Source organism: Lathamus discolor, chromosome 2 (genome assembly GCF_037157495.1).
Source record: "Lathamus discolor isolate bLatDis1 chromosome 2, bLatDis1.hap1, whole genome shotgun sequence".
In the NCBI taxonomy this organism is placed as follows: Eukaryota; Metazoa; Chordata; class Aves; order Psittaciformes; family Psittacidae; genus Lathamus; species Lathamus discolor.
The window spans coordinates 125,964,464-125,991,138 of NC_088885.1; the positions used below are offsets into that span (position 1 = coordinate 125,964,464).

At 42.1% G+C, this 26,675-nt stretch overlaps 1 protein-coding gene across 1 annotated transcript in view; it reads right to left on the reverse strand.

Annotated features, from left to right (window-relative positions):
* SLCO5A1 (solute carrier organic anion transporter family member 5A1) overlaps positions 1-26,188 on the reverse strand; it is a 64,298-nt gene extending 38,110 nt beyond the window's left edge. Inside the window, exon 1 of the mRNA XM_065669384.1 lies at positions 25,267-26,188. Within this exon, the coding sequence (XP_065525456.1) occupies positions 25,267-26,188 (922 nt within the window). The remainder of the gene's footprint in view (positions 1-25,266) is intronic.
* Between the last annotated feature and the right edge of the window lie 487 nt (positions 26,189-26,675).

Below are 26,675 nucleotides of genomic sequence, written 5' to 3' on the forward strand. Positions count from 1 at the left end.
AGCTGTTCAGTTTCAAAACTGCAGCTGGCTATGGCTAGCCAGGCTTAGCCACAAACATCCATCGCAGCAAAGATGTCGGATGGGAGAGAGAGAGGGAGTCAACGCAACAGTAATTGAATTACATATGGAATTTACCTACCAAAGTGAAATAAGATTAATCAATACCATTCTTCTCCACTGAAAATTTATCCTGGGACATGCTGAAATTCTGACATTCTGACATCTGCAATGCTGCCATTCCGACAACATTTGACAAAATTATAATATTGTCAATTGCTTCTGTTCATAGGAGATTCTTCTTCAACAGATGAAAGCTTTACGTGGAGACTACTGCAGCAAAGTCTCTACAACTGCAATAAGATGGGCCACATACTCTGTAAGTCTGGAAATCCCTGTGTTCTCATCACATGCATGAAATAACTTTGCTGCCAAAGATTGACTTTTTTTTTTTTTTTTAATCTACCCACACAATAAAAATACACTGAGACAGAGGTCATAAAAATACTTTGAATGTCCTCTTCCTCCTCCAATCACACCAAATGACAACTTCAATACATTTTGCATATGGCAATATGTAACATATGTGCCTATGGCATCCTCAAGTGCATACAAAGTTAAGCCTCTGACTGTGACTTTTTAGATTAGTAATGCTAGAACCAAACAGTTATAAGCATCATATTATGCTTAGATGAACAGAAAGTATACAACATTAGTGAGCTAGAACAGGCCTTCTGGCCTCTGGGCTCTTAAAAGTCCACTTTGGTGTAAAAAGTAAAAACAAAGACAATAATTGCTCAGCTCCTCTCATCTCCTCTGTGTGTACACACATGTCACCACACAGAGTTTATCACTGGATGAGGAGGAACATTTCTGAAAGGTCTCACTGTTCAAATCTTGGCAGCGCACCACTGTAGTACAACTGTCCATTTCATACATGTGTAAGGCAAGCAGAATTTGACCTTTATTCTATTTTCAATGGAAATTTTAGAATTCGTAAAATCCTGCAAAAGCTACAGTGTGCATTCTGGAGGAGTTTATATCTATATACATAGATAGACAGATAGACAGACAGACAGATAGATATGCATGGGTTTTTCTGTCAGAATAGGATGGCAATTTTAGTAGATTTTGCAGTGACAGAGAAGTATAATCCTTCTATATCTGCAGATTTCAATTTTTTCCTCCAAAAACTTAACTGTCGTTAGTATGAGGGTGTTGATTGGGAAATCAAGAGATATAAAAGATAAAATGAATCTCCCATAGTTATAGACTGGGAAGTCCCGGAGAATAATTTATTTCATCAAAGCCATAACTCAATGTCCTACACTCATCCTGAAAGACACAGCACAAGGGAGAATAAAAACAACAAAAGAAGAAAACATTCATATGAATTCACAAGAAGAGCCCCACACTTATAGCTACGTGGGGTTACCACAGGATTTTGCAAGCAAAAGAAACATCACCATGCTATGGTACCATAGCATATTCTCTAGTCCTGCTACCAGCACATTCTCTTGAAAGCTGAGCTATGCCGTCACTGGAGAATAAACAGCAGGATGTTTCTTTAGGGTGTAAAGCAGGTTTTAATTTCCCCACAGAACAAAGCTGACAGGAAGAGGTTTCAATGGGGAACATGTCTTGGCTCTCCCCTGTCCCTCTCATGTCCCAGCACCGTGATGGGATAGCAAAGAACAAACATAAAGCAGCTTTCAAAGAAACATTGGTCTCATTCATAACAGCATATTTACTTCATCCTGTCGAAATTCACTCACACAGAACCTACCCCAAAAACCATAAGTTTTAACCACTCTTTTGAGCCTGAGGACACAAAACAGAGAATTGCGAGCAGAAGTCAGGCAGACTTCTGAAAAGGTTTTAAGTCAGGAATTCAGTTTACTTCCCGCTTTTCTTCATGAGCACACAGCCAAGCCTATCTATACATGCTTCAGGATTTTCTTCTTTAATGTGGTTATTTGCTCAGGAAATAACAATGCTTTGAGCATTATTGTAGTTCAGATGATAATGTACAGCTCAAATCTCTAAATCACTTCCTTTCAAAATGTTTTAATGTTACCATGACTTTAAAAGTCTCTTAGATCCAGTGCTCCACTCAAAACAATAAACAGAGCAACAAAACTACCCCAGCAGCCTCCCTTGATCTTTCTATTTTCCCAAGCAGATTCCACAGATTTAGGAGACAAATTTTTAGAGGAGCACAACCACAGCATAATTTTACATTCCTACTATGAATAAATACCTAAAATGAATGGTCCATCTTACCACTCCATTAAAAATGCTGAAATCCAAGTATGTCCAGTTGACTTGCCAATGCCAGGTGAAAAGCATTACATTTTCACTTTTCTCTTACAGATTTATTACTAAAATATCATTTGGATCACTCCCTGGCTTAAACAGCTAAGCAGCTTTATGCTTTGTATTCTCCATTTGTGGTCATATTCTAAAACATTGCAACCATTTTCACAGGATCCAATTCTAATATCACAAAAAAAAAAAAAAAACCCACAGGAAAATAAACCCAAACAAGAAAGCTAAAATAGGCTTCCTGTCCCGAAGTGTACCACTCATACTTACTGTCACTGCAATGCTGCTCCAAGTCACCTGCTTTGCTGTGGAGTCACAGTGCCTATACAGCAATTCATCTCCACAGGGTGGAAGCAAGGATGGGTAGACTGGGAGGAATACTGAGAAATTGTCCAAGCAGCCAGAGATCAGGTGAAGAAATCTTTTTTTGATTAAGCTCATTAAGTTCAACAAGGCCAAGTGCAGGGTCCTGCACGTGGTTTCTGGGCAATCCCAAGCAGAAATACGAGCTGGGCAGAGAACGGATTGAGAGCAGCCCTGAGGAGAAAGACCTGAGGATGCTTGTTGACAAGAAGCTCAACATGACCCAGCAATGTGTGCTTGCAGCCCAGAAATCCAACCATTTGCTGAGCTGCATCAAAAGGAACATGACCAGCAGATAGAGGGAAATGATTCTCCCCGTCTACTCTGCTCTCATGAGACCCCACCTGTCGTACAGCACCCAGCCCTGGGGTCCCCAACAGAAGAAAGACATGGACCCATTGAAGCGAGTCCACAGGAGGCCACGAAGATGATCCAAGGGCTGGAGCACCTCTCCTATGAAGACAGGCTGAGAGAGTTGGGCTTTTTCATCCTGGAGAAGAGATGGCTCTGAGGAGACCTCAGAGCATTTTCCAGTGTCGAAAGGGAGACTGTGAGAAATCTGGAGAGGGACATTTTACAAAGGCATGTAGTGATAGGACAAGGAGGAATAGCTTTAAACTAGAAGGAGGTAGAAATAGGTTAGATATTAGGAAGAAATTCTTTACTGTGAGGGTGGTGAGGCTCTGGAACAGGTGGCTCCCCAAGAAGCTGTGGATGCCCCATCCCTGGCACTGTTCAAAGGCAGGTCGGATGGGGCTTTGAGCTACCTGGTCTAGTGGAAGATGTTCCTGCCCATGGCAGGGAGTTGGAACTGGATGAGCTTTAAGGTCCCTTCCAACCCAAACCACTCTATGATTCTATGAAGCTGTTGGCTGTCTTTAAGAGATACTGAAGCAGCCTGTTTACTCACACTTACTCTTTCTGTTAAGTCATGTCAAATGGGAATACCTCGATCTCTGCCTATTAATTGCTTGGCTTTGTTTTTTTTTAATGCTTTGGCAGTTGAGGCCACATTTACACTTAATTTTCATTAGGGACTATCCCCAGGCACGTGCTTATGGAATCTGTTGATCTCAACTTCTTCAAACTAATTTTCATTTCTTTAGCATTACTTCTAATTAAACTGAAGTGAGGCTGGGTTGTTCATTTGCATCTGATACCTTTTTCTTTAGGTTATCATAACTGAGATATATCAAGCTGTGAAATCTGAAATTTGGCCTCCAAGCTTCTGCAAGGTCTCTTACTACGCAGACCATAAATAAGCAAATGAAAGATATTGAAGTATTTTTAAATCCTATGAACTTAAAATTGCAGTGAGAAAGCCCAGGTCCATAACTACAAGAGCAGCAGAACCTAACCCAGAAGAGTATTTCAGAGAGTTTCTATCTGTCCTAGATTTCTATCACATTCAGGCAGTCTAACAGCGTAAGCAGACAGGAATATATAATTTAGGTTGTCTTTGAACCGGGAGAATGCACACACTCCTGGAAGAAAGGCAGAGAAGGGCCTGGTGAGATATATCAGGCACAGGACCAGATGTTAAGAGTATGCCATCATGCCCCATGGGAAGAACCAGGAATAAGTACCAATTCCTTAGCAAAATCTATGTACATTAAATACCTAATGTCTATGGATCTGGGATTTACTGGCTATTGTTCATAAACCAGGTAATGGCACTGGTAAATATCTGATTTTCAGAGGCAGGATTGATACACATTTTACATACGTCAGCATTATCCAAAATCAGACTTTTTGTGACTAGGAAAGAAACTGTGAGGAAGAAATGGAGATAGACCAAATATCTGCTGAAAGGGAAGGTTAGGTGTGATAGTCAGAGAGTTTCTATATATATTGACTTTGCCTTTGTCCCACCAGCAAGACAACGGAAGAAAGAAGTAAAGGGGGAAATTACTTCAATCATGTTCTCAGAATTAATTTCCTTTTAAAAATTTGTTTCTGTCTAGAAGGCACAGATTAATTATTGAAAATGGTGATTGTTTTTCCCTTGACTACCTCTTGCTAAAAGATTGCAAAGCAAGCCAAATAGCATATCTTCTTGTTTTCTTTGCAAATTGCACTTACATTTTCATCTTTCAACTGAAACAACAGGAATTACAGTTCATTACTTGTATCTGACAATCTGCCTGTAAGCAAAAGCACATTATTCCAGTAATTTGCAGATGACCCTGTTAGTTTTATAAACATTTATTGTATTGCTTAAGAAGTTATTCTTCTACATTCAAAAAGGCTGAATGCTGCAATAGACTCAATTGAAAAAAAAAAAAAAAAAAAATTGGCAAAGTAAAATGCAGAGTCATATAGCCATATTTGAAACCATATTGAAAATATTATTACAGGTCAAAGAGGCTGAAAAACATTTCCATTTATTTGTAACAGTTATAAATAGCAGAGGCTATGTTATGAAAACCTCCAAAGTTTCAAAATTTGCTCTTTATTCTCAAAGGAACAAACATTATTTGGGCATTTTCATGATATTGGAATTAGGTCTAGAAAAAAAAACTTGAGCTTTGGGTACTGGGCAAGGGGTCTCTACTTCTCTGTGTCTCCATAGAGGGATCATAAGATAGACATGAGAGATTATCCAATTTCATGTTCTGCTTGGAGACAACAAAGATTTTTCTGCAGCACCAGCATTAATTTCTTTACCATTCAAGCAGTCTCCTTATCAACCACAGATTGATGATGGAAATAAAAGGCTTCCCCTTCCTTCTCCACCACTGCCCACTACAAAAAAGCTTCTGGGTTTGATGCAACAGCAAAATGTTCTTAATGACTCTGATCACAACTTCTAATAGAATTAGGACAGGATAATTAAAACCACCTAGAAGAAAACAGTGCTTAGCCAGATCTTCAATAGCCAATGTTAGATATCTAGTTTGATACTATCTAAATAACACGTTTGGCAGGAAACTCAGGCCACAACAAGCCTAACCACAGACCAGATGGCCTTAGCATCCGCAAAGCAAAAGAAAGTTCCATATATCCCTGTGGCAACACCACATACCAAGACCACTGTGAGCTTCTAAGTCCTGACTTGGATTCACTGAACTAAGACTCATGGGATTTAATACTTTGAATTAAAGAAGAAATAACCCTACATTAAGGAAAGGGTTATCTTCACCCTTGTGCAGATATCCCAGACTACAGAGAAATGTCAACAAGAAATGCCCCAGCACCTCCTTCCCCATAGTTAAGGAGCTAATGGGTGCCCCATGAAGAAACAAATAGTTCCCAAATGACCCTAGTACTCTAGACACAGTGGATGATACAGAATACAGAAGCACAGAGCTGCTGTTGTTGATCCCTGAAAAGGCCCTGCTAAACCCCCTAGATCAAAGGATGTGAAGTTTTGTTAAGTTTCTTTTGGTTTGGTTTTGTGGTGTCAAGAAAAAAAAACTTGATTTTTTTTAAATACTAAGCTGTATTCCTACATTAAGGTCAAAATAATACCATGTAAGTCAAGTATAAATATAAAGAATAAATCTACACAAGTAAAAATATTAAACCAATATATCCCCAAAATCAATATTTAACTGAATCATAATTTGCCAGGGCAAAACCATCAGAACATCTTTATCAGTGCTAGTAAATAGCATAGTTTAAACACCAAGTGTAGCATTGAAAAATTTATTGCTCTTATAAAAAGTTCCTGTTAATATCATAATTACATTTGTCTTCCTTTTTAAGATATAAATTGTCACTGTGATTTAGGGCTCCATTTGCAGCTTATTCCCAGTCACAGTAAATTATGTTCATATGTTAATAAATTATGTAAGTATTACTAACTTGCGGTGTTAGCATTTCCAAGAGAAATGTATTTATACTATAGGGATTCTTCCTGATGTTCAAAAATACATTTCCAAACACCATGCATGGTTTATTTACACAACCTGAAAAATTCCAAATCAGCTATACTTACTTACACTAATTAGGCAATTTAATTACTCAGCTGACACGTTTTGTGGAAAATTGGCCAATATCCTTCTATTTAGTCTGTGATTTTTTTAAATAATTAGTGTTAATTCCTGTGTCTTTCTGTCTTCCATGAGTAGAACTAGGCATGACAGCTTTGGTTTTCAGCTACTTAGTTTAGCAGATTATTAGGCATATTGTTATTCTCCAATAGTAAAAGATGCTTTTGCATTTAGCAGACAGATGTGGTGGCTAGAGGCTACATACAAATGACTTTTCTCCAACTTAAGGCACACTCTCATGGCAGTAACTTTTTAACAGGATAATTGACTACATTATATTCTTATGAATGTGGCTGACTTTATGTTAATTGTAAGTGGTTCATTTTAAGCTAAATGTTTTTATATAAATAGAGCTTTGCATAGGGACAATGCCCTCATGAAATCTGATTCAACACAGATATCAGAGTAAATGAACATTAAAAGTCCTTTCTGGCTCAATAAAGCATGAAATTGTCCTATAAATTCTCTTTTCATCTCTAACAGTAGATCTTGCAAAAAGTCATCATCCTTTGCGAAGAAGGATGCCAAGAGACAAGAAACCTCTTCACCTTCCTTTCTTGGCCATGCTGCCTCAAGAAGTCTCCAAAGTCTTTACCCAGATAAGAGAAGGATGAGAGCTGGCCCCCTGCCCTTTACATATTTCACTGCTGTATCAGTTGACCATTTAGCAGAGAGAGACCCAGAATAGGTGGTCTTGACACAGACTGAGGCAGGTGGGGGAGCTCCAGGCTGTCCTGAGCCACCCTGAGGCATCTCTGCTAGGCTGACCAAAAAGCAGGAACATCCCAAAAAAACAGGAGCTGGTACTGATGCCTGAAGACACAGAGACTGCTCAGCCAGGGTTAGGAAAAAGTATTAAGTACCTATGAAAATAAAATAGATTTCATAACAGATTTGTTTTCTCAAGCAATTCAGTGACTTTTTTTTTTTTAGTTTCTTCAGCCATTTGCATCCCTTCTCATAGGAAACATGGTTTTTGTTATTTACATTAGGAAAATTCAGTTGATTATACTTATGTATATAATCTGCGAACTACCACAGCTTTCCACCAGCTTACCACAAGCAAGTTACCTGTTGAAACTTTAGGCTTGTGTTTGCAAAGAAAATTAAATTTGAGCCCTAAATCCCACTGAAATTCAGTGAAAGTCAGACCCCCTGACTTCCTTAGGCTCCTTGGGAAATCCTAACCTCGGTTATTAAATTCTTTTCACAGAGAAAGAGAGAGATTGACAGGGAGGTCCTGACAGAATGATACTGGAGTTACCTGGAATAATCGTGATTGCAAGTGTTACCAGTGGTCTCTGCTGTTGTCAGAGCTGTTCCAAGTCTAATGAAAATCGATCTGGCGTCCTTCCACTGTAAGGCAGTTGTAGAAGAGAGATTGTCTTCACACGCTACTGGACCCTTAATTACAGGTCATACTGGTAAAGTCTACTTCTGCCATCAGTGCTGACTCTACACTCAGACCACAAATGGCTCAGACAAAACAGAACAGGTTATAAGCTGTGTGGTCCGGTTGATACGCTGGAGGGAAGGGATGCCATCCAGAGGGACCTTGACATGCTTGTGAGGTGGGTTGATGCCAACCTTATAAAGTTCAACCATGACAAGTGCAAGGTCCTACACCTGGGTGGGAGCAATCCCAGGCACGGCTACAGATTGGGCAAAGAAGAGATTCAGAGCGGCCCTGCGGAGAAGGACTTGGGGGTGTTGGTCAATGAGAAACTGCACATGAGCCGGCAGTGTGCGCTCGCAGCCCAGAAAGCCAACCGTATCCTGGGCTGCATCAAAAGGAGCGTGACCAGCAGGTCAAAGGAGGAGATCCTGCCCCTCTACTCTGCTCTTGTGAGACCTCACCTGCAGTATTGTGTGCAGTTCTGGTGTCCTCAACATAAAAAGGACATGGAACTGCTGGAACAAGTCCAGAGGAGGGCCACGAGGATGATCAGGGGACTGGAGCACCTCCTGTATGAAGACAGGCTGAGGAAGTTGGGGCTGTTCAGCCTGGAGAAGAGAAGGCTGCGTGAGGACCTCATAGCAGCCTTCCAGTACCTGAAGGGGGCCTATAGGGATGCTGGGGAGGGACTCTTCGTCAGGGACTGTAGTGACAGGACAAGGGGTAATGGGTTAAAACTTAAACAGGGGAACTTTAGATTGGATATAAGGAGGAAATTCTTTCCTGTTAGGCTGATGAGACACTGGAATCGGTTGCCCAGGGAAGTTGTGAAGGCTCCGTCCCTGGCAGTGTTCAAAGGCAGGCTGGACAGAGCCTTGGGTGACATGGTTTAGTGTGAGGTGTCCCTGCCCATGGCAGGGGGGTTGGAACTAGATGATCTTGAGGTCCTTTCAACCCTAACTATTCTATGATTCTATGATTCTATGATAAAAGGGTCTTTGGAGAAAGAAATACAGACCTTCTGAGAAATACAGATCTTCATCTACTGTAGCCTTTTATACAGGTACAGTTCTTCAGCTGTTTTATAAGGTATATCATGGTAACACTCATACACAGAATACAGGAATCAAACACTGCACAGTAAATTCAGTTTGAGATACCTCTTGACACAATTTCCTCCTCCCCTAAATCAAGCAGTTCACCCGCTGCATCACTGAGGTCACCAAGTGCTACACTGCAGTGACAGATCCTTGTCTAGCTGCCAATTATAACCCACAAAACTGTGTAAACCCTTGTCAAACACATCACGGCTACTCCATTTGTACTCCCAAATTTGCTCACTGCTTTCTAAGTGCTTTGCAGAGATTTTCTGAGCCAGAAACATACTTACAGAACGAGGATTCTTGCTGGATTAAGTGCAGTTAAATCACCATCTGCTAAGTCATATAATAAAACACACAGGCAAATGTTTCCTTCAAAACAGGCAAATGATAATAACAGAGTATTATGCTTTTCAAATACTAAAAACGTTGGGAATAAACTAGCACCTAAAAGATCAAAACACTGCAGTGACAAACCAGCAGAGATACCAGAGCAGAATCTGACATTTGTTCTTAGCAAATATAACAGAGTAACCAAACTAAAATGTTACTTCGCAGTTTCACACATATGAAAAATGTGTAGAAAACTATTAACAACACACAACTCCTTTTCCAGAGGATGCACAATTCAGAGTTACCATCCCTGGCTTTTATCTCTGAGATATGCAGCACACGGCTGATTGACACTGCCTTCCCTAGCCATTTTTATGAATCCACCCCTTCATTTCAGCTGTACCTTTACAAGTGTCCAGAAACAAAATCTTGTATTTAACAGTGCGTTTCATTTTGGTTTGGTTTTGGTTTTTTTTAGTTTTCATATAATCACAGAAAATATATGATGTTTCAGTCGTAGAAGAACTGGCTCAGGAGATGAAGTAAAAAATAAACTGTCTGCATAGCCCTAAAAAAGCAACCAAAAAGTAAAAAGCTTAGATCACACTATATTCTCCATTACATTGATGTGATACAGGGGAAAAAAATCCCCAGAAATCAGTGAAATATCTGCAGGTTGTTGCAGGAAGAAACAAAATTATGAAACATTTTTTTCCTCCTTATTGCCTAGTTTCAGGAACATCCTGAAGACCTTTGGGTGGAAAACGGGAGCACTGACTTGGGGAACAAGTCAGTCTTGAAAATAAGCCCTTCCCCACTGGTGGGGTTCAAGGCAGGTTCCCTTTCTCACTCGTGTGTGGTGTCCTGCCTTGCGCCCTCACACAGCTTTACCAGCTAACACTTGTGCAAAACCACTTACTCCCATTTACTGCCATTTTTAAGGCAACAACAAAAAAATGTTACTGCATTTCCTTTACCTTCCTCTTTTATTAATTTTAAATTAAAAATCTTTGACCTTTCATTGTAAGAATAATCTATTCTGAATCAAACACCTTATTAGGCTTTAACATCAGTCTCCCTATGGGCTACTCAGTGAAAGGGCAGCACTTTAATCTCAAAGGTTACTTACTCTACGCTATTTATTTATTTATTTATTTATTTATTATTAGACTCATCGTCACAGCATCTGAAAGCCAATTACAATAGGCAGACTTCAGCATGAGTCTAATGTCTCCTGGTTTTCAGAAGTGAAACTGAAATGTTTCAGGTAGGGAGCACAAGGTGAGCCTGGCAGCAGTCCTCGGGAGATATATGCTTGTCTACGCAAGATGCTGTGAGAAAAAATATCCTACTACAGAGGAAAGAAATGAAGCATGTCTGTTACAGGAATGATGAATTCTCATCATTTTTCTTTTATTTATTTGATCGTTTATTTTCACTATCCAGTGTTCCATAAAAACAAGTAAGTTTTATATTTGGTTGCTATTCTACATAAGCACCACATTAATGAGTAATGTATTACTATTAGTTACAACATTACCTTGAAAATTTGTATTTACAAGTGTCTAAAAAGAGCATCAATGTCTAATGTACTGTTAACTACAGTGTGTGAGCTTCAAACATTTTCAACAATAGAGGGGAAAAAACCTGCAGAGAAAATATTGCACTGACAGATGTGCAATGAGGAAGCCATCATTCCAAAGATGATATAAAAGAAAAATCCTCTCTTCCGAAGACTAAAAATACATGAGCTATATGAGCTGTTTTCTGGCTGCCCCAGCTGTCCTCCCCCTTCCCATAAGGGCCAGCAAGGCAAGGGAGCAGATCCGGGGTGAACCTGGTCCGTGGTGGTGAGGGAGCTCTGTGTCAGAGCAGCAGCAGGTCTGACCCACACTGAGTGACAGAATCCTTCAACCCAGCGCCAGGGAAGCAGCAGCAATACACACCCACAGTGGAAGGAAAACAGCGGTGCAGTAGAAGACCTGCTGAGCCATGCTGAGGAGAAAGCACATCTACTGACTGACAGAAACTAAAGGACAGCCTTCAGAGAACATGGCATCCAGATCCAATTCAAGTTAACACTCGCCTTTTGGTTTTGGTTGGTTGTTTTTTTTTTTGTGGGGTTTTTTTTTTCTTTATATTAAAAGCATATTGATCCTATTAAGGGGATTCGGAAGCCTGTAATTCACAATTCAACTTGTTATATTCGTTTACCAGACCTGTAAGCTATTACCACTGTACTAAAAACATTCAGCTGGGGAATCCCAGATGACTAAGGAAATTAAGTGCTATACACTTAAAAATCCATCAAACCAGAAAAATCCAAATGTTTATATTCCTTTTTTTCTTGTGATGCAAACAATCATTAAACTTTGTGACTCTAATCCAGTACTTCTGATTTATTCCTCATAGAAAGTACAGACTAATTACCTTGATACATAACTCTTGAACCATATAGTAATGTATGGTGAGAATACTTTAACCACACAAAGCCCACAATATATGAATATATGTAGCAACAGGCGCTCAGCACAATACGACAATATATTAGCATCAATGTGATATGGAAGTTTGCTCCCAAAATGGAACAATAAAACTGTCTGTACAGATAACCATTGGTAGAAGAGGTGACACAGGGTTACCTAAACACATGCAATGTCTAAACAAAACTGAAAAGTTTGTGGATGGCCCCTGGGAGTCATCCAAATTGTCTGTGATTACAACTCAAACTGGTCATTAGTGCCCCTGCACAAAGAGGGAATCACCACAGAGATCATCCTTTTATTAACACACATTACTGAAACCCACCAGGGAAACATTTACAAAATGTCAGACTGGGTAAGCCTGAAGCCGCAGAGCTAGTATCCTCAGTGGAACCAAATGGAAAAATTCATCCTCTCCAGCCTTCCAGAGTCTAAATGTGTCTTGAACAATGTGCTAGATGAAAACAGGAGCAAGAGGAGTTGCACAGAGACCAGTCTTGAAACCAAATGGGATATTATTAGTACTTTCCACTCAAGAATGAATGGAAGATGAAATGAATAGTAAAAAATTAGAATTAAAGAGAAAAAATGCATCTCAAAATGTCAAATTACGAAAAAAAGTATACACTGATGGATAAACATTTTTCCACTGGAAGTACTTCTGCCATCAAACTCAGATTAATGAAAATGATACCTGCTCCCAAACTGTTTTCACAACGGCAAAGAAACCTTGTTTTATTTTTCCCTAATTGGATTGGTGACTTAAAAAATGTTTAATAAACTACATGAATTTTCATTATTTCAGATTACTTAAATAAATTTGGTACAAAAATCCCAAGAGAACTTATTATCTGTCTAAAAGTGAAAAAGGTTACAGATTGGATCCCACTCTCATTCAATACTAGGTGTACCTCCTTATCTTCAGGGGGCCTGGGAATGCGCCATAGGTAGTGTGATTTATTAACTTTTCTGAAAAGCTTTTCTAAATGTAATGTTCATTAGAAGCCAGACCTGGGAACGACAAGACCAAGGCAGCAGTAACCTACCATGACTCTGGCCCTCATCAGTACAAAAACATTAGTATTAATTAAACACCTCCAGACCTTCCTTTCTGCTCTGACTGTGCTTGCTGCAGCGCTAATTGCTTCTCTCCTCCGGCACACGCCTGTCGTGTCTGCCCTGCTTCACAGCAGCCAACTTCGTGTTCTCTAAATGGGATGAACAGCCTGCAGATAGTAACTCTGATTGCTTTCAGGGTGCCTCATAAGACAACGGACACATTTTATGCAGACTAATCTCACACTATTTCCTCATCTGACTTTTTCATATGAGGATATGAGTTGAATTACAGAACTCAAAATCTCTGTGGCCTTTTTAAAGCAAGTGCATCAATTAGAAAGATTAATAGAAAGGTCTTGATTGCAGCTGACATTACTATTGTGAAGCATTAACATATGCAGCTGGAGAGAAGGACTCAGTTAATATACAGTTTAAGAAGTACTAAAGAATCAAGAAGATATAAGTGACAGATAATGTTTACCAAAAAAGCAGCTCTGAACTGATGGCACTGACTTACACTCTATTATTACTTGCTTCAGAATCCCACGTAAGAGGATTACTGTCTAGTTTGGCACTATGTACAAGACGACTATGCATCACATCACCAAGGGGTTGTACCAGGAGGCTGCCTCGTATCATCACACCCACACATATATTCTTCAAGTCAAACTTCCCACATCAGAAAGGCACCAGCTGCCAGCTCCCTGAGCTCCACGCCGTTTTGTAGCTCAAGAAAATGGGGGAGAAGCAAAAAATGTCAAAAGTCTTTTGTTTTCAATATAACAGGAGTGCAACACAGCCTAAATTAAGGGCAGAACTGCATACAAAAAATAAGCATCACGCTGCTCCACACACTCCACATCCCAAGAAGCAGCAGACAGCAGTCCTAAGAGCATGCACGGACTCTCTGACACAAGGGTTACACTACAATCTATTCTAGTGCTATGCAACTAATTCTAGTATCTCTGGACAGGCCATGCAAACTGGGATTAATTCATCACTAAACTCAAAGAGTTGCTTAGTACAGCAGTTGTTCTTTGGAGAAATCCTAATGCTCAGACCACAAAATAACTGTTCTGAGCATCTTATTAAACTAGACAAAGGAAATTCACTACATTTCTTACACACTGCACCATTTTTTTCCTGTCAGGCACAATTCAAACAAAAAGCAGCTGGCTCATAGTGTAGGATGCTTATCTGCTAATACAAACCTCATGGCTATCAAACTCTTCTACCATGTCCATCCAGCACTCCTCTCACTGTCTGCATCAGTTATATCTTCTCCTCCTAGAGGAAAGTGGTAAATCTTGACCCAACAGTTAGTATAAGATGTCAGTATGCCAGCTTGGGCAAACAATGAGATGTTATTTCTCACATACCCTGAAACTGTGACATAAGATAAATCCCTCCTTCAGTCTCGGCAAGACTCAAAATAGGTATAAATACACAGCACAACTCTGAAAATTAAAACATCGGGTTTTCTTGAAAGCACTGCACTACATCAGGCCCATGGGAAGCTCTTCTTTTTTGTAGGATTTAATTTTGGAGTGTGGGGATGCGGGGGAGGATGAAGAGGGAAATAAAGCTGAAGGAAAGTTAATTATAGATCTTTCTGATCATAAACAGCTTGCTTTTACTTTTCCAAATACTTAAAATATGACTACTTACCCAAAGGAGTAAAGGCTGCTTTAAAAATATCAGTGCAGGAACTCTCCAAATTAGTTCACATATTCCTCTATTTTTCTCTAGTAAATTGAACCTCTTACCTTTATGTTAGGCTGAGAAGGCATATATGCACCCAAGGCTTCTGACTCGCCACGTTTAAAAGCATTTTTCAACACTCTTCCCATTAGCTGGTCTGGCAAATACTAATCAATCAGGTTTACTTCATTTCTTACAGTAGGCTGACATTATTTTAATCATCACAAATGCATGGATGTGGTAGTCTTACCCACTCTTTTTATTTTGCTTTCAAGGTAAAATGCCTCCTTACTTGCTGTCAGTGTCCTACTTGCTTCTGAGTGCCCAAAGTCAGTGCAATTATCTGTAAACTCAGTAAGCATAATAAGTGTCCACATCTAAGCAAAAATCAATTGCTAACAAATCTCAAGTAAGGCAAGGAGCAAAAGCTAATGAGGAAAGGTTTATACTTCTTCATAGGCCCAGTTGCAGAGGTAGTCCTAAATGTAGAAGGTACTCTCAGAAATTATCATCTTCTTTCTCCCAGAGCATCTGGAGAAGCTATGGAAGTAAACATGCAGATACTACTGCCTACTTTGCTTCTGCAGCCAAAGGAATTCACCAGCCAGCTATATCTTTGCCGTTATAATCACTGTCCCATTAAAATATTCAGTCAATATACAGAGTTTCCACATATCAGAAAAGTGCAATTCCTACTTATTAATTATAATTTCAATTACTACCCTTAAGCATCAATTCAGTCCTATGTTTTTGAAAAATTATTTACAGCATGCCATCACATTACAGTGGTACAGTGGTGAGTTCTGAGCCTTTTTATTCTCCTTGTGTAACAGGACTTATATTCCTCCAATAACACAATGCAGGTTTAGTAGCAAACTAACACGTACTTTTTTCAAACAACCCAAAAACGCCAATTCCTTCCCTCAGTCATGCTATAAGCAGAAGAAATACAGTTTTCTGAAATTCCTATTTTAGGCCAATTATATAACTTACCAAATAAATGCCTGAATTCGTGTGCCTCACCACTACAATACTGCAGACTCAAAAGCTCATGTGTAATCTAAATTCCCCCACGACTATAAAATTCCTTAGGGATACCCTCTATTTCTGTCACTAGGCAGCTGTATTAAATCAAGTTAAGATAAATTGCTCATCGTGTTTACAGCATTACAGACTCTAATACTATGTATTGGTCTTCTGCAAATTTTTTACTTAATTTAAATGGGAGGGTTATTACTGAAGCTATTTGCACCCCAGAAGGTTGCACTCTCTATTAAGCCTCTTTTTCATTCACCAGGATGAAGCTACAAACAGAAAAATCACAATGTGGCAAATTCTTCTGTTATTATTTTTAAACTGCATCTACTGCAATGGCAGGGACTGAACAGTGTGGAGAGGCATGTTGGGCAAGAGCAGGAAATGCTGGGCCGGTGAGAAAAAAAATAGGCAAAGGCAAAGCTTCTCTGTTCTCCCCAAAACTCCCCACCCTTGCCAGGGCCTTTCCTGGACTTCACAGACACCTACAGCAGCTTCAGTCCTTCCCAAGGATTACACCTGGAAGTGGTCCCAGCAGATGCCCATGGCCCTGAGCCCCTTCTGGCTCTGCCCACCACCACCCCGGCACTGCTGGTCCTACACCACTGGCACTATACCTCCCCTCGTCCTTCACATTTCCTTGTTTTTCTTCAGCTGAAAAATCCCACCTAACCAGCATCCTCAGGGTATTCTGTTCATGAATTTCATGTGGTTTTGACCTCTGAGTCTATGAGCTGATTCCCTGGGGACGTTTAATGGAAAAGGTAGTGTTTTCAGTTGTCTTACACATAGCAAAGTCTACTGAGCCAACAGCTCACCTGCTTACACCAGTATCTCTTTAAGTACAGGGAAAGCTTAACACATAGCAACATCTGATATTATCTTAAACAGTATTTCCTTTAGACATTCTTAGACACAAATGAGGCTTGTTTGACACATTCTGTTTGAGTAATTATAGGTTAACAACCACCACAGTGTACTCACAACTATTTCCCTGTCTACTTTGGTTTATCTATAAAAACACATTGCTTAAAATGACTTCCGGGAAGGTCAGATATTCAGACTTTCATCTAATGAGGGATGGAAAAAAAAAGAGAAGTGGGAACCAAGGTGTGACTGAGAGCACGCGACTTCAGCAGTGCCTATATGACACCTGAAGTCAACTGCTGTGCACAAATCTGTGACAAACACCAGTGTAAGCTACAGCTTGAGTATCAAACAGCAAATCAGAAGTTATCAGAAGATCCACCTACCTAATATATGGATTATCTGAAATATTCTGACTCTAGAGAATATCTTAATTAATCCAGAAGGAAAGTATACAATCACAGGAGAATCCATCCAGAATCTACTTTTCATCACTTAGAAGAAGCTGATTCAAAACAGACATAAACATGGAAAGTAGCTGCTAATTTACAAAAGTTTACTGAATTCAAAGAATTGAAGAGCTGGTAGCTGGTTTCAGTGGAGCACTAGATTTTAAGAAAATCAATGCTGAGACATTCTTGAAGCTTTCATTCTAATTCTGTAAGCATCAGTGATAAAAGACAAAAGGGGTAACCATCAGATTCAGGTCCTACTGTGCATGGTGCAATGTAAAGAAAGTTTCAACATCAATATATGCACGTAAAAGGAAGCACCCAAAAAACACCCCAGCAAACTAACAAAAAGAAAGCAAGCTGCTGAAAAAGAACCTGTGTTGAAATAGAAAAAGCACAGCAGCATATCATTAGCAGACATACAGTACTGCTTTGCAAATACTTCACGTGATACAGTTTGTTTATTTTCTTTGAATAATTTTCATATCTACTTGTTCAAATCACAAGTAAAAATAAACATGTTTCCTCCTGTGTCTCCTCCAAACTCACCATAAAATGCAATTCATACCAGAGTATGATGTTTTTCACTGGTGTAATTTGTGTTTGTTGCCAAGTAAGTTGTTTACCAACATGAGAATTAGTACTTTCAGATTAGACTATTGGGTGTAACGGCACCATAAAACAGCACTCGAGTTTCTGAGTTCACACTTCCCAGTTCCTCAGGTAGGAACAAATTCCCTGTGGCAGAAGAGAAGGGAAGAGGACAGACTGGGGTTTCCTAGCTCTCCCGTTTAATGCCATGCAGTGTGAATGAATTTCTGGCCTTGTGACAGCACAACAGGTGCCCAAACTCTTAACTCTTCAGCAGCAAAGAGGGACACAGCCTATACTTCTCCAAGCTGCCAGATGCTGACATATTCTTTCCCATCACAGGAAATGTCCCATAACATTCTCGGCACTTGGAAGGAGTTGGGGTATGGATCTGACTGACACAAGTGAAATCAGCTTGCATGCACACTGCAGAGCTGTCTGTTGTCAACTTTGCTAGCTCCTGCCCACGTGCCCAGGTAGTCCAAGTGAGCTGTGTTAAAAGCACAACTGCGCTTGAATAAAAGCATGGACACCAGGACTCAGATGTTTGCTCCATGTGCAGAGCCCTCCCTCCTAGAGGCTTCCTGGGGAAAACATTTCCCTCTTCTGACTGTGTCGCTTCAGTGCCTTCAGATTACAGCTCCAATGACTCCCAGCATCCCCTGTAGCTGCTATGGGATGCTGCAGAGGCACACTTGGACTTGGAGATGAAATTGACAGGTCTGGCAAGGATTCATAGGAAGGCAGGCGATGGCTTGCCCTGCCCTCAGAGTCCATCTGGCACCACCACATCCATCAGCAGTGCCAGACAGCACTAACACTTACTTTGACCCCCCATAGGCAACAACTGCCAGGGGGGACCAGTACAAGTTTGCGCCACTTCTGCACCATAACTTCTCAACTCTTTTCAAAAGAAACAGGAAACACATGTAAAAACAACAAAAAATGAAAGCTGAGTTCATGTTTCCCAAGTAAGAAGGGGTTTTGAAAGTGCTACCAGGGTAAAAAAGACCTAAAATAGGATTAAAAAGACAGCGTGAGACTCGAGTCTAATACGGTTGATTACTTCTCTTTTAAAATCCATGGATGAAATCCATTTACCTATTTTTAAAACTGGAATTTTTAGCTGTTGGCCTTCAGGATGAAACAGCAGGTCAAGCCTCAGTTATATAATGGCCTGCGCTCCCTGCACAGCCAAGACAGAAACTTATGTACCTTTGAATGACGGTACGTAGAGAGAAATCCGGTCTCCTCTCTTTTGACTGCATAAGCACTTCTCACTGCAATTAAGCCCTCCCAGGTGAGGCAGTCACTGAATGAAAGTGGAAATACATGAAACACAAAGCATCTCTAATCCGCTTGCAAGAGGAGTAGTTACAGTGACCCTTTACAAAATAGTCAGTGTATCCAGCAGACAGCTAAAGTTTCCAGCCCTAGGGTAATCAGACACTAGATCCCAAGCCTTCAGCTCCTGGGAGAAGGTACAAGCAAGCTGTTAGTCAACAGCCACTCTCACATCTAAATTTCCAAGCTTCTCTGGGGACCACGGCAGGTTCAGATGCTTGTCTGCCCAAACCAGCCCTGCTGCAGAGCTCACCAAAGAAGAAAGGAGATGCTTCCCAAGAAAACAACATTCCCAAGTTCAAGGTATTGTCAGCCTCAGAAATGATATGTGAAGCATTTAGACAAGTGCTAAGCAAAGAAAACAGCTGAGCCTGGGACTTCAGTGAGTTTCAGACCCCTGGATCCAACTCAGTTTTTCTTCTTCAACATAAAAGAAAGGGACTAACAGGAAAGGATGTGCATAAGTCTCTTCTTGCTCCTATGAAAGGCAAAGCACATTTTGCTATTTGCTTCAAGCGATGTTTTGTCAATACAGCTGCTTGTGAACAATGACATAGCTCATGGCAAGGTCACAATGCAAGAGATGCAGAAATCATCCCTAAAGGACATGACACTGGCAGGGCAAGGGAAGGTATATCACTCATGACACTAAATCCCTCAGGCAGAAAACCAGAGGAAAGGCTGCCCCAACCTTTCACTGAACTCATTGTATGCACACACTACTTAGACATAGAAACCCACCTTCTCTAAATGCTTAAGAAAATGGTATCTAGGATTATACTATGAAAAAGAAAAGAAGTGTGAGTCCACCTATGGAGCAGGTGACTAAAGTGGAGAAGTAAAACTTACCCTCTCTATTTCCTCAGCTATAGGAAAGGGCAACAAAACTGCATAGTGCTACTTTAAATAATTATTAGGAACCAAGTCTGGTGCCTGATCAGTGTTTTAACAAACAGATGTTACAGAAATGCCAGAGAAGCACAATATTGAACCCTCTAAATCATCTTGTGTAGGAAAACAGTACAACCGGTGTGCACAAACAGACCTGCAGTCAATTCACCTGCACGTCATGATGCTCTCTATGCCCAGGCAAGAGCACAGTGCGCTCAGCCTGAAACTACCTCTGCCCAGCAGTGTGCAAACGAAGCAAGCATGTGCTTGTACAAAAAAGACTGCTGATAGGCCAAGTCTTAGTGTTAGCGTACAGATACACGAAGATGTGGCTTTCAACCAAATAAGCTCAGATCCTGTATTTGAGGAATAAGCTCAGCACACTGCTCTTTTACAAGGGAAATACAGCAAACGAAAAAACATGCCCTTTTGCTTCAATTTTTGTTTCATAAAATCCTGCCTCCTCACAGGCATGCTGTAAAAATAAATATACTATGTCTGTATGGTTTACCAATTATAGAGATCAATGCTGAGAAAACCCTGTAGGAAACTAGCCTTTTCGGGTATCAGGTAGCAGGAAGCATATTCAATGTAAACCACAAGTGGTCATAGGCTAAATAATGAGAACAAAATGAAATGCTGATCGGCCATTTCACTGCTTCCAGGCAGTCCCTTCTGCTCAGGCAGAAAGTTGATCCTGCCTTGGAAATCCTCAGTGATCTTGCAGCATCCATCCAGAGGACTGAGATGCCCTCAGCAGGTTCCAGCTCCTGTCCTCCAGTGGCATCTGTAACCCCAGAAGTGGCCCGACCAAAACGAATTGAAGTGAATCAAATATCCAGTGCTTCCTGTGCAAATATGCAGACAATGGCATGTTATGGCCCAGCTCTGTAGCAGCTGGACTCTGCCCTGAGACCCAGCAGGCACAGATCGTGGGTTTCTTAAGGAGTATGTGAAATTACTCCTGCCCTCTCCTTCCAGGTGGGACATGGATATAGGGGTAGATTTAACTAGAAATACAATAAATACAATCAACATATACACATATATACAGGCTACGGGTAAGTCTGTAAAAGATGTGTGGGGTACCCAGCTGAAAAACACTGGTTAGAAGGTGATTTCCAAGCAGAATACAGTCACAGTGAAACAGTTTACCTAATGCTATAAACAGCAACCCACAAATGATCCTCATGAAAACAGAGCCAGAGTCCAAAATATTTTTGGAGCTAGTCTAAATATTTATTCTTTTTCCGGGTCAGGAAAGCATTTTACCTCGCTGGCTCTCAAGCCATTATCTGTAGCAAACCCACTTACACAGGTTTATGCAATTTTCCAGCTCTGATCCCATAAAAGCTTTATCTTTGCATTTTGTAATTACAGTTTGCTCCCAAAACTATGGAGAGTTTGCATGAAATTAAACCAACTTAGACGCTTTCTCATACCATATCCTAACCTACGATGTTCTGGAAACTGAAATAAAACATCCTTAGCACAATGACTAATTTATCCACTAGTCATTCTTGGGGTACTGGTGAAAGCCGCTCCTGAAAGCTAAAATATTTCTGTAAAACTAAATATTGCCTTTCTATGGATAAATTTTCAAAGTCAATACCTTTTTTACAATACCCACTTGCAAAAGAAGCAAAATAACTAAAAATTATTCAGGCACTGTAATGCCACTAATAAAACTTCCCTTTCCAAGTGCCACAATTAATTTTAAGGAACTGCTTTTAAAAGTCATGATACAATCACAGGGAAAACTCACATTCCAGACAAACTACTGGCTCCCTACAAAAAAAAAAAAAAAAAACACACAGTTTTTAGGAAAAACATGCTTTGTTTTAAGTGCTAGAATCTGACAAGTAGCAGAAACACCAAGACTTGCAAAGTCCAATTCAACTCCTAATTAAATTGCAATTAAATTAATTTAGTTAATCAAAAGGAAAACTTGCACACGTCAGGCAGCCGACAACAGACATGCTATGGTACAACTGAGCACAGAAGGAAGAGACCTTAGGTGAGGACAAGGACAATTTAGTGATTGCCCAGTTTTTATAGAAAGTGTATAACTTCCATTTTGGATTATCTGTGATTAAGGGAGCCGGTTCTTGTATTTCCTAGGCACCTGTTACAACCACCACTTGCTTCCAAGCCTGATGTCATACATTTTCTCAAAGTTAGCATCGAGGCATCAAAGTACCGCCAGGTTTAAGGGGCAGGAGGACCTGGAGATGGCACTGCCTTCACAAGGAAGAAACATGCCACAGAAGAGCGAGCTTGCACATTGCTATGCAGGCAGCCCAAATACACATCCCTGCTTGGCACCTCTGTCTTACTAAAAATGACATAACACCTTGTAAACTGGCCCTGTGCCACCCTGACAGATGGACTTTAGTGTAGCCAGCCAAGAGACTATGTATAAGCATCAAATATGTTTTTTGAGAGCAGGACTTCCAGCCAGGAATGTTAAAACAGCTGTCCACATGGAGCTTGCATGCCTCCACTTAAGAGGATATGCTATTGCCACTCGAACCCTGAGCTGGATTAACTTGGAAAATAAATAAGATAGCTTCCACAGCCACATAAGGTGAGTTTTTGTAGAATCAGGATTAGTAATACTCAGGGCGGCTTTACTGACCTACCCTTAGTGGACACACTCTCAGGACTGAAGAGCTCTCCAGTTCTGCAGCTCAATGGAACTTTCATCATGTGCACGCTTGTAAACAAATGTTTCTCATCTGAACACATGTTTATATATGCTACTTTTCTTCGATATAAGAAAGCCATAGAATGCAATGCCAGCATGATTACAAACATGCTAGTGACCTTCCACTTTGTGTTAGAGGTTACTTTTTTTAAATGCACTCTCCTCACTCAGACACATGTATCAGTGTGACTGGGATCTGTTTCAACAGGCTTTCTTCTCTTTTCAAAACTTCAGCTCCCATGGCCCACTCCAAGACTTCTTGTTAGCTCACATTTTACATTTTGACATCATGTGCATAGCTTGCCCCAGTAATAAAATCATACCATGGTAGCTGGCCTGCAGAGCCATGCCCTAGTCACCTCTATCCTATCCTTGTACACAGCTGGGCTGACAGCCGTCCACAAATCCCTCTCCTTGAGAACAGGAAGCATTCCAAACCACTGAGAAGCTCCAAAAAAACATGTTTGCTCACATCAACACGGCAAACAACGCTCTTTTTTTTTATTCCTACAGATCTCAGACTTTACTCCTGCCCCTGAGTCATTTGCCTAAGTCTATAGTGAGGCAAATATTCAAATCTGAACAAGTTACAAGTTTACTTCGAATTTCACACTATTTAAAAAAGATTTCCAATGGGAAGCAACATCACTTCTAGCCCTGAGTAGCTTAAAGTCTGAACAGATGTGATGGTACATTTTACTCAATGTTTAAACATGCTTTGTGTTTATTTTAATTCCTCTCCCTGTGGTTACAATCAGACACCAATTTTTCATGTATACTGTAGCCAGGTACCTCAGCTTCACTCTTCTGAATCACAACATATAAACTTCAACTCCACAAGGGGACTCTCAGTATAGATCAAAGCTGCCTTCAGTGCCTGGCTGGTAAAGGGTCACATATAGCCTTCCAACAGCTGCTGGTGTCTTTTACCTTTGTTAACTTTAAGGCTGGTCTTTGATGCAATTAAAAGTTACCTGAGTCACTTTATTACGATTTCCTGTTCTAGAAGCCCTTCAGTAGCTGGCACAGTGAGGATTTCTAACCACTGACCTTTCTGATCCCTTTGGTAAAGACTTCCTCCTCCTCTCCACAGTTTATCACTTTTAACCTTCTTTCTCACCTACAGCTTTTCCATTTCATTTTCTCCCATGTGCTTGAGGATGGTATGAAATCATCTATTTGCAAAAGTTTCAGTCTCATCTCTGTTGCTCCAAATTACAATTACTAACCTCACCAATGAGACGCTTTGCTTTTTCATACTGCCAACAAAGTTGATTCTAGGTTAATCTATATTTCCATACCACTTAACCTTTCTCAGAGGGAAGAGAGGAAAAACACTTTGACAAGTATTTCACTGGGCAGATTAGCAAAGCTGTGAAAACACCAGAAAAAAACCAGATTAATACTTCTCCCTCCTTCTGAAAACCAAAAGTGCCTCAGGCTCCCTCAACACACGGCACATAGACCATGCATGGCTTTAAAACGGTTCAGGGAACAGACAAATTGCTGAACAACAGGTCAAAAAGAATAAAAATACTCATCTGGATCACTACTTTCACTTAATAAAGTAATTACACACACACACTCCTGAGTGTATTCCTTTCATGCATGTCTGTTTTACATGGAATGATTATCTCCACTGTTATCATTAAATCAAAGTAAGCTGAACTGCATATGATGGTAATGCTGAGCATCCAAAAGCCCTTGGCAGCTCTCAGCCCCGCAAGTGCCTCTCCTTAATGGAAAAGAATTTGAAGGAGAATGTGAGGTTCATTTCTTACAGAATCCTGCAGGATACTAATGCAAAGTCATAGAACAGTCAATCTTCTTACGTATTGTACAAGCTATCAAAAATGTATGGTGTTCATTATCATGTTGAAACTCCAAAAAAGTTGAGTATACAGTTCTCTGAGAAACCCCTTTCTCCTGTGATAAAAACACAACTATCAGTAAGACCTGTCTGTACCTCTCGAAAGCCAGGTGCCAGACTGGACTGTCATTTTGTTGTGTCCCTTGAGGTCTCGTAACCGAGCTCTTAAAGGTTTTACTTGCTGTTTTATCAACGCTTATCAATTCTTTTTGAGTTGCCAGATTACTTATCAATGCCAGCCGAAATTCACTGCTAGCTAAACAAATGCTGGGAAAGTAAAACAAAGCATGCCAAAATCTCTCAAAGTGCTCATAAAACATTAACATCATAGAGACTCCAGGCTTGAGGCACTCTGACCAAAATTTAGGAATATACAGCTTCTGCATTAGCAAAAAGGAACTTGAAGGGGCATGGCAAACTTTAACATTGCTTTCTGAACACATCACCTGCTAATTTCAAGTGCTGAAAAGTGTCAGGGAAGCCAACCTTCTCTGGCGTTCTGCTCCCCATGCAGGAGTGTGAGAGCCCAGCAGCCTCTACACACACTACCTTAGCTCCACTTGTCACTGTGGTTCACCACTCCACGAAACATTTTAAAAACAGGAAAGCATGGCAATTTTACTTCAACAGTTCACTTTGGAAGGAAAGCTTAGCAGGGTTGTTGTTCAGAAAGCACAGGGCAGCAGCACCTGCGACTGGTCCCTCAGAGAGCTCTGGGGCTCAGCCTTCAAAGCACCCTGGTTCTTAGATGCCTTACCTAGGTAAAGCGAGGCGTTTTCTTTCTTGACATTGTCATCTAAGTAGGTTGGTCCCAAGGTATAGATGGGTGTGGAGCCCATGCCAATGAGGATTTGGGCACAAATGAATAAAGCTACATAGAGAGAGTGGTCGTTTCCGCCGGAGTCCTTGACGCAGGCTGGCGACTCCCACTGCTCTTTGGCGGTGCCATTGCCAGTCACACACAAGCCCTCGTTACTGACAGAGGAGTTCAATTCCTGGATCTGGTATGGCGGAGAGATGAAATGAGGTAAGGAGAAGAGTGCAGCCCCAAGGGCGATGAAAAACCCCCCTACAGCCAGCCAGAGCGGCCTCCGTCCACGCCCCCCAAAGTAGCTGATGAAGACCACCACCACCAGGCTCCCAATGTCAAAGCAGCTGACCAGCAGCCCCGACTCCGAGCTCTTGAGGCTGTATCTCCGCTCGATGGTGGTGATGACGCTGCTCAGGTAGCCGGAGACCATGAGGGACTGGATGAAGGTCAGGAAGCACATGCACACCAGGAAGAAGCGCGAGTCCGCCAGCACGGCCCGCAGGCACGCTCTGCCCGGGGGGCCCGCCAGCAGCACCGGGGGCAGCGGCAGCGGGGGCCCCGGGGACAGCCCGCGCCCGGGCACCGCCGGCCGCCCGCGCTCCGTCCTCCCGGGGAAGCTCCCGCTGGCGCTTCCGCCCCGCTCGTCCTCGGGAGCCGGTCCCGCGGCGGGGCCCGGCGGAGTCCCGCCGCCGCCGCCGCCCCCCCCGGCCGCCAGGGGGGAGCCGAGCGCGGCCCCGCGGCCCAGCGGCGCCGCCCCGCCGGCCGCGGGAGAGCTGCGGCCCCGCGGCGCCTCCGTCCGGCCCCCCGCCGCCACCGCCGGCCGCTCCGCCCCGGAGCGCCGCTGCGCCGGGGTCCCTGCAGAGGCCATGCTGGGTCCGGCCGCGGCCTCAGAGGAGCCTAGCAGGCTCCATCGCCGCCGTGCGTCGAGCGCGCTGAGGGGCCCGGCAGGAGCGCAACATAGCGGGGAGGGGAGGAGGGAGGGAAAGGGGTGGCCCTAGCCGCACGTGTCAGCCCAAGTCCTTTGTGGCTCCATCCTTCCTCAGGCTCGCTCCGCTGCCTCCGGCTCCTGCCCCCCGCCGCAGCATGCCCGCGGCGCCGCGCTCAGCAGCTGCCCGCCGGGGCCTCGCGGGCAGCCCGCCCGCCGCGGGGGAGTGCCGCCCGCCGCCGCTGCTGCCGCTCCGCCGGCCGCATCCTCCTCTCTCCGCGCCGCCGACACCGGTGTCAGAGCTCCGATCTGCGGGGCGTGCTGCCGATCTGCGGGGCGGAGAGCAAGCACGGGAGGTCAGCGGCGCCGGCCCCACCGCCCTTTGCCCCACCACCGCAGCCCCGGTCTCTGCCGACCCGACCCCAGGGGC